The 15,754-nt window shown below is 58.3% G+C and overlaps 5 protein-coding genes across 5 annotated transcripts; 3 read left to right on the top strand and 2 right to left on the bottom strand.

Moving 5' to 3' along the window:
- Nucleotides 1–146: 146 nt before the first annotated feature.
- Nucleotides 147–4,161, top strand: L226DRAFT_558680 (uncharacterized protein). The gene is made up of 19 exons (XM_067683254.1): nt 147–289; nt 360–459; nt 515–557; nt 651–654; nt 680–710; nt 774–860; nt 912–935; nt 995–1,165; nt 1,233–1,349; nt 1,474–1,719; nt 1,811–2,016; nt 2,072–2,092; nt 2,144–2,196; nt 2,254–2,381; nt 2,438–2,540; nt 2,605–2,902; nt 2,998–3,194; nt 3,280–3,309; nt 3,536–4,161. The coding sequence occupies exons 1-19, from the start codon at nt 244–246 to the stop codon at nt 3,830–3,832; spliced, it is 2,202 nt and encodes a 733-aa protein (XP_067538027.1). The 5' UTR covers nt 147–243; the 3' UTR covers nt 3,833–4,161.
- Nucleotides 3,913–6,810, bottom strand: L226DRAFT_610763 (uncharacterized protein). The gene is made up of 6 exons (XM_067686204.1): nt 6,636–6,810; nt 6,095–6,581; nt 5,886–6,041; nt 5,626–5,681; nt 4,537–5,560; nt 3,913–4,464 (listed from the first exon to the last, which is right to left on the bottom strand). The coding sequence occupies exons 1-6, from the start codon at nt 6,760–6,762 to the stop codon at nt 4,218–4,220; spliced, it is 2,097 nt and encodes a 698-aa protein (XP_067538026.1). The 5' UTR covers nt 6,763–6,810; the 3' UTR covers nt 3,913–4,217.
- Nucleotides 6,811–6,955: 145 nt separating this feature from the next.
- L226DRAFT_544090 (mitochondrial 54S ribosomal protein mL58) lies at nt 6,956–7,498 on the top strand (the record flags this gene model as incomplete). The annotated part of the gene is made up of 1 exon (XM_067682247.1): nt 6,956–7,498. One exon carries the CDS (start codon nt 6,956–6,958, stop codon nt 7,496–7,498), a length of 543 nt encoding a protein of 180 aa, XP_067538025.1.
- A 2,862-nt stretch (nt 7,499–10,360) lies between these two features.
- L226DRAFT_558678 (glutathione S-transferase) lies at nt 10,361–11,629 on the bottom strand (the record flags this gene model as incomplete). Its single annotated transcript, XM_067683253.1, has 7 exons — nt 10,361–10,420; nt 10,496–10,553; nt 10,616–10,736; nt 10,795–10,901; nt 10,927–11,027; nt 11,088–11,325; nt 11,394–11,629. 7 exons carry the CDS (start codon nt 11,627–11,629, stop codon nt 10,361–10,363), a joined length of 921 nt encoding a protein of 306 aa, XP_067538024.1.
- A 1,352-nt stretch (nt 11,630–12,981) lies between these two features.
- L226DRAFT_532246 (FAD/NAD-P-binding domain-containing protein) lies at nt 12,982–15,545 on the top strand. Its single transcript, XM_067680224.1, has 11 exons — nt 12,982–13,172; nt 13,262–13,325; nt 13,410–13,495; nt 13,564–13,681; nt 13,746–13,828; nt 13,890–14,122; nt 14,185–14,239; nt 14,289–14,345; nt 14,407–14,522; nt 14,576–14,705; nt 14,772–15,545. The coding sequence occupies exons 1-11, from the start codon at nt 13,161–13,163 to the stop codon at nt 15,231–15,233; spliced, it is 1,416 nt and encodes a 471-aa protein (XP_067538023.1). The 5' UTR covers nt 12,982–13,160; the 3' UTR covers nt 15,234–15,545.
- Nucleotides 15,546–15,754: the final 209 nt, after the last annotated feature.

Genomic DNA, 15,754 nt, shown 5'->3' with positions numbered 1-15,754 from the left:
GGGCAGGCGCTGGCAGTGCCGTCACCCGAAAATTGGCGTGACGGAGCGTGACAGCATGACCTTGTTTCGGTGCCGAGAAGCGTGCCCGCGCCTAGCGAGCGCGTATGTAAGAAGGCGGAGGCTATTCCCGGCCAACCTATAGCTCAGCCTGCCTCAGCCAACATCTCGTCTCTCCCCACTGCTTTATTCCTTGCTGCCACCGTCGTCGTCGTGCCGCACGTCTTGCTCATCGACCACCACGACATGGAGGGCGCAGATCAACACGGCGCGTCCGGATCGTCGTCCCAGTGTGCGTCTCCGTTACCCCGCCGTCGCCTAGCACTATATCATCGTGCCGCGTTGATCTGACCCTCGTCCAGCCTTCAATTTCTCCTCCCCCACCATGCAGAACCAGATACATGAGCTCGCAAAGACCCTCCCTCCTCCTCGCAAACAGAACACCGCCTGCGACGCCTGCAGGTTCGTTAACACTCTTCCGCGCCACGTTCGTTTGTGACCCAACGCGTCTTCACAGAGCGAGGAAGGTCAAGTGTAACCAATTGCCCGGCCAGGATAAGGTGCGTCCACTCCCCTCCTCCGCGCGCCGGACCTACACCTCATTCTCCGTGCAGTGCCAGGTACCTCGCCACTCATGTTCACCGTTCCTGGCGTGCCCCTCCTCACCGTGTTTGTTTGTGATAGCATTGCCTATCCAAGAACTACCCATGCACGTGAGTCGCACGCTGCCTCGTCCCGGTGTGAACCGTTCAAACACCCCACGCTGTTCCTTTCAGCCACTTCATTCAGCAAGCCACCACTGAGAAGAAACGCAATGCTGCGGCCGCCAAGCGTCCACGGACCCTTTCCACTAGCAGCGGAAGGTGGGTTTTCACGCACCGTTCAGGATAAGTCCTATCCTCACCTTACGGCAGCGGGCAACCATCGACCTCCCGCATGCAAGTGTTCTCCCTTCCCTCCAAGGAACCGTCCCGCTGATGCAATCTCGTTGATTCAGCGGTCCCGCGGAACACATGGCCCCTTCCGTACCCGCAGGCCCGTCCCATTCATATCAGCCACCCGGGGTCCAGTTCGCGCAGCCGGGTCTCGTTCCGCCGGCCCATCCTATCACGACTGATACCCAGACACGAGACTTGTTGGCATACATCTTCTCGCCGCCAGAATCGGGGTTTGTCAACATCCTCGTTCCGCTCATCGGCCCTTCTGACTGACTTGATATCCGATAACCTTTCTAGCTCGTCAAACGCCCATGCAAATGGATCGGCGAGCAGATTGGCAACGCCGACGCCCTCTGCCTACGGAGAATGGGGCGCACTAGCCCATCGCTTGAACGAGGAAAATTTCCGGATCGAGTGAGTACAGCCCTCCTTTTCATTATGTCGCCACCATCGCATGGGCGCGTCATCATCAGGCGTTTTCAGGGCAATGCCCTGAATGATTAGCTACAAACTGACACGGTTGGCATGATACGCGCAGGTTTGCACTGGACCTCGTGGAAGTCTTCTTCCAGATCGTGCACTCTCGGCTGCCGCTTCTCAACCCTGCGCAGTTCCGAACACGACTGCACTATAGTCTGTATTCAACTGGCTCTCAAAATGGCGGGACGTCTCCGAACACCCCGCCGGGCAGTGCGGTGGCTCAGCAACAGCGGACCCGGAACAGCAGCAGTCCGAATGGCGGGCAATCAACGCATCACCCTGAGCAGAAACCGTTGCATCCAGCGTGAGTTTGAGATATGTTCGTTCTCCCGCATGTGTGGCTGCTGCTGAATGTCTGCGTTGATTGGCCATGTCATCTCATGTACACTCATCAGTCTGGTGGCTACCGTCATCGCATGGGGTGCAAAGTTCTCCGAGCACCCGCTCTTCATAGCCGACCGACATCGGAACGGCGGTCAGAGCGCCTTCTCGAAGGTGTTGATCAATCGCGCAAGGGATCTCGCCGAGTACATGAAGGTGCACCGAATACCCGATGCGGACCATGTGGTTATCGCGCTCTTGATTGAGCCCCTGCAGAGTCGTGAGTGTGTTCGGGACCAATGTGTGTGTTGATGCTGAGCGTGCGGATCTTGCAGAGAGTATGGAGGACAACGCAGGTAAGCGTCGGGTCTCGCACGCGGTTAACCCTGGCGCTAACCTGATTGCAGGCTTCCATGGTTTCTGGTTAGGATCCGCAATCCGGCTGTTGCTCGACCTGCAGGTGAGCCCATTTCGCGGCGTATAGATTCCATTCCGTGACTGACGCTGTCGTCTGCAGATCAACCACAAATCTGTCATGTCGGAAATCCGAGACCCCGAAGCACGAGGAACTATGATCTTCGCCTGGTGGATGGCGTGTTTGGCAGATGCATATCGCAGCGTCTACTACCGGCGAAAACCTATGCTGTGAGGACGCAGTTGCTTTCGATTGTTCAGACATCATTCTGACATCGTACCCGTAGAGATGACGATGACTACGACATCGACTTCTACACCGTTGGTCCAGTCCCTCCGGACATCATCGAGTCCCATGCGCCGCAACCGTCTCCCAGGGAACAGTTAGAGGTGTTTTGACCCTTTTCCGCTGCTGTTGACATGATGTACTGATACTTGTCTCCTTATCTATCAGTTCTTGGTGAGGATTTCCTCGAACCCCCCACGCACATCGGCCCTCGCGCAACTGCTGACGATAGGTCCGGAATCATGTGACCAGGGGTACTATCGGGCGGCGCATGCTCTTGCACGCATCGCGCGCCAGATGTCGCGGCAGCTGTGGCGGCCAGCAACCGAGTCCGACGGGATTCCAATCGACGTTCTCATAACGTTCATGAACCAGCTCAATGAATGGCGTGACGAACACCTGCAGCATGTCGGGGTGCCCAGCAACTTCGAGGCGGAATGGGATTTCGTCAGTGCTGTCACCGCATGTACGTCTTCCTTCTCTTTCCCCCGTTCGTGGTCGGGTTTCCGCGACGGCGTATGCTGAACGCTGCTTCTTTCTGGGGTTTATGCTGCGGTGCAGGCGCAAGCGATGCGACGTACCACATCATGTGGATCATCCTGTACAACGCACTGGACGACTTTGGGATCCGGGAAGTGAACGACGTGACGCGCACGGGGACCTCGGAGACGCTGCTGCCACAGCACGCGCAGATCGAGGACAAGAAGCGCAAGGTGATGAATGAGGCGCTGCACGGCGCGCTGCGCATCGCTGGGCTGGTACGTTCCCTTTAGGCCGCTGTGCGACCGCAGACTGCTCATGCACTGTTGTTCGTACCTTGCTTCACCTCGACTGGCTTTGCAGGCCGGCGTTCTGGCGACAAACGGCTACTTGGTGGGTGGCAGTTCCTCCGCGATCCGCGATGCCCGCTCGATGCTGGATGCTGTGCTGACCGCTCTTCTCTCCCCTTCTTCGTACTACCTCCGCCGCCCTTCGCGTGGCTGCATTCTCTGATCTCTTACAAACTTGCCCTTGACACCTCCACGCCCTGCTGCGCACGCACGCACACGCGCGCATCGAACCACGAACCATGGACACCATCGATACGCACATTACACAGAAGCTGGATTGCGCGGTGATGCACGTCAGCTGCATCCAGGCCGGGATGCTGCTCGCCAAGCTCGGGCGACCAGAAGTTGTGAACTGCATCACGGGCCTCGAGCAGTACGCGTATGCTTACGAGGAGTGCGCCGACCAGGCCGCGGAGATCAAGCGGGTGTACTCGCAGGCGCTCAATGGGGAGCAGGACGCGAACCACATGTCGTCCGTCATGCTTCGCGTCGGGGGCGGGGGCGATGGAAGCGCGATGGGGAGCAACGCGATGAATGTCGACCAGCCTATGTTTGGGTTCTCGTGAGCGACGCTTGGTTTGGTTTAGCTCCTGGCCTTCGGGCTTCCTTGTTTGGTTGATTTGTAGGCTGTACGTGCGGGAATTGCGTGTAAGTTGAAACGAGGAAGGACTTCAGGGAAGACAAAACTTTGTTGACTGTCGTAGCTAGTACCTAGTGCTGTTGGAATATCGGATATGGTCTTGTAGTAGCATCTTTCTCTGTTATATCGCTAGAGCACAGTTTACTGTATCCGCACCTCATATCATGGACTTCTGTCGTGTATTGGTCGAAGTGTTGGTTCGCATAACTACGCTTAACAGAGTTGTTCATGTCGCATATGTGCAGATGGCGGCAGATGTACGATCATACATGGAAGCAGCGAAGGAGCAGCAGGCATGAGTGATACCAACCTCACAACCGTACACCCTTGACGGTCTGCGAGATACCAGTCTTCTCGCCAGAGTACCTGCTGGCGTCCATGCCACCCTTGTAGACCGCCTTCTGCGAGGCGACCCTCTTCTTCGCCTGCTCGTACTTCTGCCGCTTCTTGACACGAGGGTTCTTGTTGACCTTGCCCCGCTTGGGCGTGAGGCCCCTGTTCTTGAGGATGGCACTCGTGAGCGAACGTGGGCCGTCCACACCTTCTTCGTCGACGTGGCTGTAAAGGGCAGACACAAACGAGCCGTTAGCATCCTGTCAAGAAGGTGCGCGAACGACGGGAGGGACGTACCGAGCAGCAGCCAGCGCAGCCTCGTACTCCTGCTTCTTCTTCTCCTTCTTCTCCTTCATCTTGCGCTGCACGAGCTCATAATACCCATCCTCGCCCCCACTGCCCTCGCTGCCCTCATCCTCCTCGCCTCTTCTCCGCTTCTTGCCCTTCGTCCCGCTAGCATCCCCGTCGCCCATGCCCACCTCAAGCTCAGGATCGACGTCGTCAAGATCATCACCCCGCGCGCGCGCCTTCGCGACCTCCTTCGCCAGGCGCGCCTCCTTCTCCCTCTTCCGTTCGCGATAGGGAATGTCGTCGTCGCCGCCGATCGCCCCAGCGCGTGCGCCCGCACGCCGCGCGGCGGTGCTCTCGATGCGCGCGACGTGGAAGCGCAGCGACTTCTTGCGCGCCTGCTTGTCCGCCGCGTCCGCGACGTCGAGGGCAGTCGCTTCGCCATAGACGTCCTCCGTGGGCGCAGCAGCAGGGGACGCCTTGGTTTTTCTCTTGCCCTTGGACGGCGCGAGCTCAGGCTCGACGAGGTCAAAGACGGGGACGACGGCCTTCGCGCCCGCGCCCGCGCCTGCCGCTTTGCGCTTCTTCTTGGGCGGCTCGGGCTCGTCGGCGAGTGCGGACTTGGAGGAGGACGACGACTTGCGCTTCGCCTTCTTGGACCTCGGCGCGTCGTCCAACTCGCCGTCGGCGCCCATGAGCTCGTTCGCCTCGCGCAGGAGCTCCGCGAGCTCGTCCTGCTCGAGGCCCTTGCCCTTCTTCCTGAGCGTGTTGTTCCCCGACCAGAGGTCCTGCGCGTCTGCCATCCAGTCGAGCTCGCTCTCGTCGTCGTCGAGGTCGTCGAGGTCCGAGTCGCTCAGGTCCGAGTCTGAGGCGGCGAAGTCGAGCTCTTCGAGCGTGTGCAGGGACTGCTTGAGCGTGAGGAGGCGCTGGAGGATGGGGTGCGATTGGAGGAGGTCGGGCCGTTGGACGTATTTCTCGCTTGTGCGCAGGTGGAGGTAGAATGCGAGAGTGGTCGCGTACGTTAGTAGCGCCTCTGTGGTACGTAGGCGTGTTAGTTCGTTGGGAATGGACATAAGGTAATGTGCCTGAGGCACGTACGATAGTGGAGATGCATCATGCTCAAGCTGAGCGCGTTCGGGTTTTCTGCCTGGAGCCTAAGCACTGTCAGTCCTGACACTTCAAATTGGAGAGTGCAAAAAGAGAAGGCGAACGACCGCGTGGGTTCTGCGTTCAGCACCATATCGTGCAGTGCAGCAGCGCAGAAAGGAGTGGCTAGGGCAGTGTGCAGCACACAGTGCCCTGGAGGGACAACCTCGCGCATTATATTCGCCCAGCAGATGGAACGAATGTGAACTCACTTATCAATCTTGGCCTTCGAGGTGACCAAGCTGTGTGCGACATCCTCCCAGTCATGGGCTAATGCCAGAGCTTCCGGGTTCGTCTTCTCCAAATGCCGCAGGAGAGACTGCTTGTCTTGAGGTAGCTGCTGCACCGCTGCAGGCTCGTCTACAAAGCTATGGGATGGTCAGCGACGAGCGGGCACACGAGGCCTGGGGTCAATGCGCACCCATCCACTTCAGGCGCACCCTCCGCGACGTCTCCCAGGCCGAAGTCATCGTCTGCCATAGCGTCTCGCGCCTTCGTCTGCAACCGCTTCGCCTCCTGCTCCTCGAGCTCGTTCGCCTCCTCGTCGTCCGACTCAATCTGCTCCGCGTTGGACGCGTAGTACGCGGACTTCTTCGTGCCCCAGCCCTCCTCCTCCGAGTCGTCTTCTTCGTCCTCCTCTTCGCTCTCGTCCTGCTTGCCCTTCTTGCTCTTCGCCCTGCCCTCCTTCTTCTTCTTCTTGTTGTCTTTCTTGGCCGACTCCGCAGCGGCGTAGTGGACATTGTCAATGTCATCGTCGTCGTCGCCGTACTCGCCCTCGTCCTGGTCTTCGTCCTCGGACGACCCGTCGTCGGGCATGCCTTTCAGCGCAAAGACCTCGTCCTCGTCGCCATCGTCGCTACCTCCGCCGTCGTCTCCATCAAGGAGAATCTTGTCTCTGGAAGCATGGACTGTTTCGGCATGAGTGCTTCTGTTCACTTACTAACTTTGCGGAGAGAACATACACTGGTCCTCCTCGTCCATCGGGATGTCCGAGGCCTTGTTCCATCGCTTGATTTTGCTGTCCTTCCGGTCGACGCCCCTCGGCTTGGAGTGCGCGGCCTTGGCCTTCCCAGAGCGACGACGAACCATAGCAGCAGCGCGAGTACGAGGTCAAGTACAGAGGCTGCAGTTGAAGCCACCGCGCACGCACAAAATCTTGAAGGCGCCGGCCCGCATTGACGGCGCCTCCTCCACGTGGGAGGAGATCTCGATCTGGATTTTCGCTGTCGGGTCGCGACTGCAGGAGAGCAGCGTTGACCAGCTCATCCACGACCCCGCGGCGATGAAACCTCGATTGTCCCTCTCCTCGCCGCTGCGGTTCACCCGCTCGTACGCGACGCGGCTGCCGGAGCGTCCTCCTTCTCGCAACCCCGACCCGCTTCTCAACAACCCCCACGCGGTGTACAAGGACCTCCCGGAGAATGTTACCTTCATCCACCGTCCGCCCCCGACCGCACCCTCACCGCTCTCCTACACCACCTTGCCTGCATCGCCCCTCCTGCAGTCGTCTGCGACACCCGTAGACGGGCCTCTCCCGCCGTCGCTCTGGAAAGACAAGGGCGAGAAGCCGCGTGTGTCCGACGAGGACATCGCGCGGATCCGCCAGCTGCGCAGGGAGGACCCGCAGACGTGGACGCGGGGCCGGCTCGCGGCGGAGTTCAACTGCACGCAGTGGTTCGTCGGGAAGATCACGTCGCTGAAGAGCGCGGACAGGAAGAAGGTCGTCGCCGAGGTCGAGAAGGCGCACGCGGCCAACAGGGACAAGTGGGGCGAGCGCAGGAAGCTCAATGCGGACATCCGGAAGAAGAGGAAGGAGTTCTGGTAGATGGACGGTCTCCCCTTCCTTCCGTCCCGAGGCTGCGAGGAGGTGTGTACTTGCACATTGGGCTGTTGTCGTCATATGCTCGGTCACCGCTCACAGGACCCTTGTTTGGTCGTCTTCTAGTAGGCCACGCTGAGCGGACGTGTTTGTCCCGTTCTGTGCATCACGCGTCTTCTATCGTATTATCAACGTATTCACTCCCCCAACTTGTCGCGTGCATGCCCTTGGCATCCGCTGCTTGAACATGCGGATTACGTCGCATGCTTTCCAACTTTGCAGAAGTCCCACGCACCATCCAAATGCAAGGACGATTTCGACGAACAAGGTCGGAAGTCAATCGTGAGTCGGTAGGACTCGTGTTTTCCCGGCATGCATGATCTGCACCCGTGACCGACCGCTGTTGTCTTAGTTCAACTTCAATTGGACAGCAGCGGCCGGTCTTGGTCGCAGCAGGGTAGCCGAAGATCTTCGCTCATTCGTTGCAGTGTCTCTGGACTGCTAGATGACCGCATCATCGCGGGAAGTTGCCTCAATTTCCGAGTCATCCACCGTGCGGTTAGGAAAGGGCAAGGAAATCCTGTCTGACGATACTTAGCAGCCATGACCGTCGGCGATAAGTGTATGACGTTGTCGTTGGTTCTATGACCGTCCACATCTTTCTTGGAGCATCTACAGCGGACGGCGGAATCTCGTCGTACAGCCGTATGGCTGTTCGCCGCTCGGGCCACGGCTTGCTCGCCGGCTCATCAATTGTTTACAGGAACCACGGCCTGCAGTTGCAAGTCTCCTTGCACAGATGGGTGTCCCCGATGCTTTGTGAATCCGGATATCGTTTCAGGTGGAATATCTGCAATTCGCAGGTACGGTGTAGCATGAAGATATTTTGCCTCATACGATCTGCGGAAGCCCAATATGCACGACGTTTGACAGCACGCGTCTACCTCAGGGCCTCTTTGTCCTTTCCCAAGGTGCCTTGTCTGCCACGACAATCGGTATCTGACTATCTGGAGGACGGTTGTCTTCCCACCAGATATGCTACCCGTGAGACACGAGGCTACGGGCCCAAGCATGGCCGGTTTGACAAATTACTACGCCTGCGAGGTTCCACAACATTCCACACGAATATCGACTGTCGGCTTCCAAGATGATGTATTCATATCGCCCACACCACTCACATCTTCTAGACCGGTGCGACGACGGTGAATGTCAGTGAATCAGGGGTCACACTTCCTCCAGCACTTCCCATCCGCCATTTGCACACCACCTTGAGCTGAAGTGGAGTGGGACTGCGATCATGTGTGCTTCTAGCTGAACTCAGCCTGACTCACACGTATTTCGCGACTCGCCCGGTTTTCCGCCCCTTCCAGGTCGTGCTAGACCGCAGAGTTCCCCACACTTTCCCCAGCCAATCCTGCTCGACACCTTCGTCTCTTCTTACAGTACTTGAGTCTCTCGTGGTTCGAGGCAGTGCCGCGGCCGCAGGAGAAAGATGTGCGCCAAGAAGCCGGGCGATCGCCTGGCCAGATGGGTCTGTGGCCGATGACGTAGGGGCCCCGCACGTCTCATCTGTCCCTGGGGGTGTGTAATATCTCTGGGAACGAGCCGCATCATCCCTCATTCGTCCATCTCTTCTGACACTTTCTGACAGCTGCGCACGCCTTCCAGCAGCACCAGCCCGACAACTTACTTATAAGTACCCCCGGACCTCTCTCGCGCTGCCTTTCCCTCGCTCTCGCACCAGCGTCCTTAGCCTTTCCCCACACCCCGCCGTGCACATTACACCCTTCGCAGTCAGCTGTTACTAGCAGTATATCGACCTTCGTCACAGCCCTGGCGATATCCACCAACCCCCACACCGCCAAACCTGCTGATATGCCCGGAGAGGTAACCGAGTACCCCCCTTACGCCCTTTTGGCGTACGCCCGCGACATGCATCAGTACACCCTCGATCTCTGGCTGGAGCTTAGCAAGAAGGTCGACGGTGATCTCGTTGACGACAAACACTCGGACGAGGGGGCGCCGCTGCCTGTCGCAGCTTCGCATTCGGAGGAAAACACCAGTCCTGAGGCTGAGTCGCCTCAGGATGAGTAGCCGTGAGGTCCGTCTTCTACTCGCCGTGTTCTGCGATTCGCTCTAGCTGACCTTCCTCGTTATGACAGGACAAGTGTCGCGACGCGGCGGACCCTATGGGCGCATGACCTGCTATGCTTGCGACGCTCACGGGTGCGTTACCATCTCCGTCATCCGCATCGCCCTGGATGCAGCGCCACTGACGTCCGCGTCCGTTCACAGCCCTCCGACTCGCACTTCAAAATATCTTTATCGACTTCCACTTCAGGACCATGCTGTACATTAGGAACGGACAGCCCTCCGCGAGCGAACGGCGACGACGACCCCTATCGCTCACCTCCAGGACGGGACGCCGTTGGGCACGCTAGGAGGGGCACATGTATGATATCATCAGGGAATCGCGCAATCTTCTGCTCCCAAACACATTCCCTCAAATTACTCGCCTACCCTCACCTTCTGACTTCACCCCATCCCCCTTATGATCACCCTTCTTTCCATCTGCTCTTCCATGTTTCTCGACGGTCCGCGATGTATTATTATTTCAGCTCTCATGCACGATGCGGCAGGCAAGCCCCAACGCACTCGCAGGTCATTTGCAAACCCTCGGCGCGCTGCGTGCGCGTGATTGTACACATGTTTGACGACGCCGATACCGCCCGAAATTCTCTATATTCGGGTCATGCTAACGATGACAGGCGTTCAGACTGAAACGCGCACAACATGGGGCCAAGCCAGAGCCGACATCCTGCTTCCATGCAATGCACCCGCCGGATCCGTAGAGTCGGAGGCTGGAGCCTATGGGACCTGCATGCCCGCCTTCACCGCCGGTCGCTCGCCCGTGCGCTCCAGCCAAGCCTACATACGTTGCACGTACGTGGTTAGTAAGTAAGTACGTCAATGGACACTGCTTCCCAATGCAGCGCTTCTCACCTTGACGTGCGGCCATTCATCCATGCTTGCGATCCCAGTGAAGCTGTGGCTATTGACCCTGCAAATATATGGGCCACGTCAGCGCCGACTTAGAGGCATGGACGTCGCATGCGCACGCACCATGGATACGCATTCACGTCGGCGATGCTGTACGTGCCACGCCCGGGTCCGGCGAGCCAGTCGCGCCCGTCCAGGCGGATGTTCAGGACGCCGTACAGCCGCTTCGTCTCGTCGAGATAACCTGCAAGTTCAGGAGTGTCAGCCGCATGGGCCCTGGGAGGCGCGAGAGGATGACGCACGCTTCTTGGCATACGGTATGTCCTCGGGTGCAAACTTGAGGAAGTGATTGGCTGGGAGAAGTAGGGAGAAGTGCGGTGAGTCGTCAGTGGTGGCGTCATGCGTCTGGCTGCGCAGTGCGCACGGCAGCGCACTGCTCCCATTGCAGGACGTGTACGTGCACTGGTACCGGCACGGGCCCCGATTCGATAGAATGGTGCACACCTTGTCCTTGCATCGGTCCGATGCCACCATGCTGCGCGACGCGAGTCAGTCACATATATGTATGTGCGCATGTAAGTTGACGAGGACGCACGGTGAAGAACATCCACTGTAGCATCTCGCTGTACTCGTTTGCGCGCGTCTGTGGGTCGAATGAGAACTTGAGCTGGGTGTCGTAGTGCTGCTCGAGGTAGAGCAGGATCGCGGCGGTCTCGAAGACGGCAAAGTCCCCGCGGTTCGGGTCGACGATGACCGGGATGCGCCCGTTCGGGTTCAGCTTGATGAACCAGGGCTCCTTCTGCGTCCCTTTCGAGATGTCGATCGGGTGCACGCTGCACTCGCACAACCCCGTCAAATTGCAATGTTTTCTCGCGCACACACGCATGGGTGAGCGACTTACTCGTATCTGAGCCCATACTGAGCCTGCAGCTCCTCCAGGAGGATCGAGACTTTGTGTCCGTTGGGCGTGCCGGCGGTGTACAGCTGCAAGGGCTTGCTGGATGGCGAAGTAGCGGTAGAATAGCGGTTTGCGCGCGCTGTAGTGACTCTTGGCTGTGATGCGCCCCTTGCGGTCGCTGCGACGCGTCGCGCTGTGGCACCAGGAGAGCGGAGGCTTTGCTGGAGGAGTGACGTCATCGGTTTAGTGTGCTCTCTCAAGCTCAGCTGCGCTTAGCAACGGAAATGCGGAAGATCGGCTACTGCACGGCTTCTGTGAGAGATGGCGTTGCGAGTCGCGATGGCCAGATGTGTTGCTTCACCTCGAGAGAGGAAGCAGGTGTGAACTTGATGTGGAAGACGAGAGGATACGCGCGACGACGCGTCGACGGTTCGGCTTTTATGAAGCGGTGGCAATTACGCTGACAAACGGCGTCGCTGCCAACGTTTGTCAGCCTCTTGGGTTATGTCCGGTACCACTTGCGTGCATTCTCAATTTGGGAGCTTGGAGATATCGAATGGCGACTTCTCACTGCTCTTTGACGGTGGTGGGCAAAGGTCGCAGCATCTCGGTAAGTTCTGCGTTGGCGGCTTGGAACCGAGGTTTTGCCGTTAAGTAGCACTGCCACCGCGAACGGGTATATGACCGGCGCTCCGGAGGAGGCTTCTCCCTTCCTCCTCGCATGCCAGCAGACTCCAGAGTACCCAGTCCGATGCTGGATTCTACCCACGCAACATCATCGTCCGACCGTAATCCGGACGGACGTCTTAGGCTCCTAGTAGATACGACCCTCCCCGAACTTGTGCTGTACCGCTATCCCACGGTCTGGCCAGCAAGGTGGCACTTAGCACGCCGCGTTCTGTTGACTCTGAGAGCTTGCCTCCACCGTAATCCACACATCAACGGGTAGCCCAGATGACATATAGGGTCTTCATACGTACAAGGAATTCCGAATCAGCATGCAAAGCCGCCTGTCCGCCCGTCTGACGCAGTCTCACAGTTTCATTACCCTGGTACTTACGCGACCTTCGCGCTCCGTGTTCACTTCCGATTCGCCTCGCCTCCCTGCCCCGTGTCAAGTCCAGAAGATTTTGCTGTCCGGGGGCCACGAGCCCAGGCGTGAATGATGCGCGACTCGCGTGAAGAAGCCCCGGTCCGGACTGCTCCTCCAAGGCGCATCAGGCGGTCTCGAGCTGGAATCAACACGATTTGATCGGACGACCAAGGGGGCTCAACAATTCGGATAACCTAAGTAGGTCTGTATGTAAGTGCGCAATCAAAATCGCGGTTCGATTCGGTACTTATTGCCTCCCACCACCGCCAGCGCCCCGCAGCTCAATTTATTGCATGGTGGTTCTCCTCGCTTGAGAACAAAGCGACTTCACCCGGTTAAGAAGGTCTATAGAGCTGATTGATCAGCCCTCCTCGTCGCGGAATCGGTTTCAACATATATGGCAGCGCGTGCAACCCAGGTGCTCTTCTCGCCCGCGGGCGAGCGGGCCCTCCGGCCTCATCATGGCACGGCTTCTCGAATCTCGAGCGTGCAGCCTGGGGTCCTTCGCAGGTCTCCGCTCGCCTCCCGATGGCATCGTCTCGCACAAGCGAGCATGGCTCTTTTGATTTATAGTAGCCGTCCTCCCCGTGTTTTGACGGAAGCAAACTGTCCCGCGACGGTCATACCTAATAGCTGCTGCTGCTGCTGCTGATTGCCACCCCGGATCCGTTTCAGTTATGAGTGCTGAGGTGCGTCCGCGGTCCGTCTTGTCTCACCTTCCACCTTCACACCCCACGCCGACGGTACTCAACTCATTATGCCCCACCACCACTCGCAGTCTTCACGTTCCAACCCCCCGCTCCAGACGAGCCTTCCGATTAGCTTCCTGATAATTGGTGGAGGTACGTACGATCGATCGTCCGCCACAGGTGACAGCTCGGGGCTAACGGTACCTTGGGCTTGTCAATGAACCTAAAACCTAACAGGCATAGCTGGGCTCGCGTGTGCCTTGGCCCTCCAGCGCGTCGGACACCATGCTTTGGTTCTCGAGAGGACGGACAGGAATGCTGCTGTGAGTGATGAGTTTGGGCCCCTTTTTTGCGAGTGTATATGTCCTGACAGGCTGTCAATGCCATCTAGCGTGCGGAGGGTGGTGTCCGGTTACCTCCGAACCTTTCCAAGATTCTCTTCCACTGGGGCCTGCGGGACGTCCTTCTGAGCAAGGCCTCGGTAACGACAAGACTACTCTTCATGCGATGTGAGTCCTATGCTATGTCATTAACTCCCGCAACTCCCCTCATCACCACCCCTTTGCTCTGTAGATGAGTCTGGTGACCTTCTCGGCGAACACATATGGGACGCCGATATGTTGAAAGAAACACGGGGGATGTTCTTGATGATGTCGGTGCGTCTTGTCTCATCTCATGCTATTTGGTCAACCACTGACGACCCCTGCCCACACGCAGCACGCCGAATTATACGACGTCCTGTACGACGCGGCCACCCGGCTCGGTGCGCAAGTGCGCTACAATGCCGAGGTCGCTGAGATCGATGCGGAGGAGCACGAGGTGAAGTTCGCCTCTGGCGAGATGCTCTCCGCAGACGTGCTCGTTGGCGCGGACGGGGAGTATGGCCCGTCACGGACGGTTGTTCTTGGGGAAGAGGACGCCGGTACTCCCACTGGTCTCGCTGTTTACGAGTGAGTCCCTTGGCCCAATCCCGTGTCGTATGGACGTTGTGGGCTCATCGGGCATCTTTTAGCACACTGGTTTCTGGAAAGCACATTCCCGAATATGCGATGAAGCTGTCTGAGAAGGTGAGTCCGGTGGCATGGCGAAGAGTGCGGATACTCACGCGTTATGTAGCAGAATGGACAGTTCGTCGCGTTCGGGGAGGGTCATGCCATCGTTGCGTATCCTATCGTAAGCATGCTGCTTCCTTCGAGGACCTCGCTCTCCACTAACCCAGCACTCGCATGAATAGCATGGCTCAGAAGATATTGCATTCCAACTATATGCGCCCGACACGGGCGAGGACGGGCGCTATGGGGACGGTCCTTCGGTGGACATCACGTCAATAGCGACCAATATTACACAGAAGTGAGTCCCATCCCTGGGCCTGTTGCTTCCACGACTGAATTATCGTTACGTAGACTTCAAACTGCTGTAAGCGGTGCCCGCAAAGCCGTGCGAGTCTCGGTACGAGACCACCGCGACCTTGAAGACTGGGTATCCGACGACGGGCGGTTGGTACTCATCGGCGAGGCCGCTCATCCGTTCCCAGTACGTGTTCAGTCACATATCAGCGCATACATACATGGGGGGCTGCAAGGGCTAACCGTTCCCCAGCCAGGAACAATCCAAGGGACAGCAATGGCAGTCGAAGACGGCGCAGTCCTCGCGAAGCTCTTCTCGCACCTCTCCTCCGAACGCCAGATCGAGTCCTTCCTGTACGCCTTCCAGGAGCTGCGCCAGTCGCGCGTGCGCGACGTGCGCGCGGGCGAGTTCGCCAGCGCGTTCTTCATGACCGCCGAGGGGCCGGACGCGGCAGAGCGCGACGCGGCGATGCGCAGGAAGGCGGCGACGGGCAAGAACGTGCTCGAGGGCGAGGGCAGCGCGGAGGGCGTGTGGGAGGAGTACCGCGTCGTGTTCGGGTACGACTGCGAGGATGAGGCGGACGACTGGTGGGTGCAGTGGGGCATGCTGCGCGAGCGCGCGAATGGCGCGGCGGAGATGGGCGCGAGCGTGCCATCGTTGCTGGACTTCTCGTCTGCGATGGGCCAGGTGCAGGTTACCACTGCGGCGGAGTGATGGGTGATGAGTGGTTCTGGTGATGATGGATGGGCTCTGTTTTGGATTGTGCCCGGCGGTGGGTGGTGGTTCTTGGATCCCCAGGCAGTGGCATGGACGTTGTGCCTCGCGCGACGGTCCTGTCCCTTATATCTTCTCTTGCTATCGATACCCTGGCATCGTGCTTTCGTGCTGTCGTTCCTTGTCTGTCTTGCATCACATTCCTTTACATCCCACGGACTTCGTATTAGACCCCTCATCTAGCATTGTACATTACGCACAGCCTAATGGCATCCATCGTGTCATCATTCTCCACAAGTACTCTCTCAGCACCTCACAGTGCAAACAACTGCATAGTCGTTAGCACCTTTTGCATAAATGCCCCCATGCTGACGCTGTCTGTCTTGTACACGAAGCAGAGCAATGGCTTGTGCAGGGTACTCTACCTGGCTGGTAGACGGCTCGAGGAAAATAACGTGTGATTCCCATCGGCGTGTGTACTGGTGCATTTAAAATCGTCGCACATGACAGATTGCGGTTCC

Source organism: Lentinus tigrinus, assembly GCF_003813185.1.
Source record: "Lentinus tigrinus ALCF2SS1-7 unplaced genomic scaffold L226scaffold_6, whole genome shotgun sequence".
Lineage (NCBI taxonomy): Eukaryota > Fungi > Basidiomycota > Agaricomycetes > Polyporales > Polyporaceae > Lentinus > Lentinus tigrinus.
Note: the sequence above shows the minus strand (reverse complement) of the source record. Positions and strands in the feature narration are given on the sequence as shown.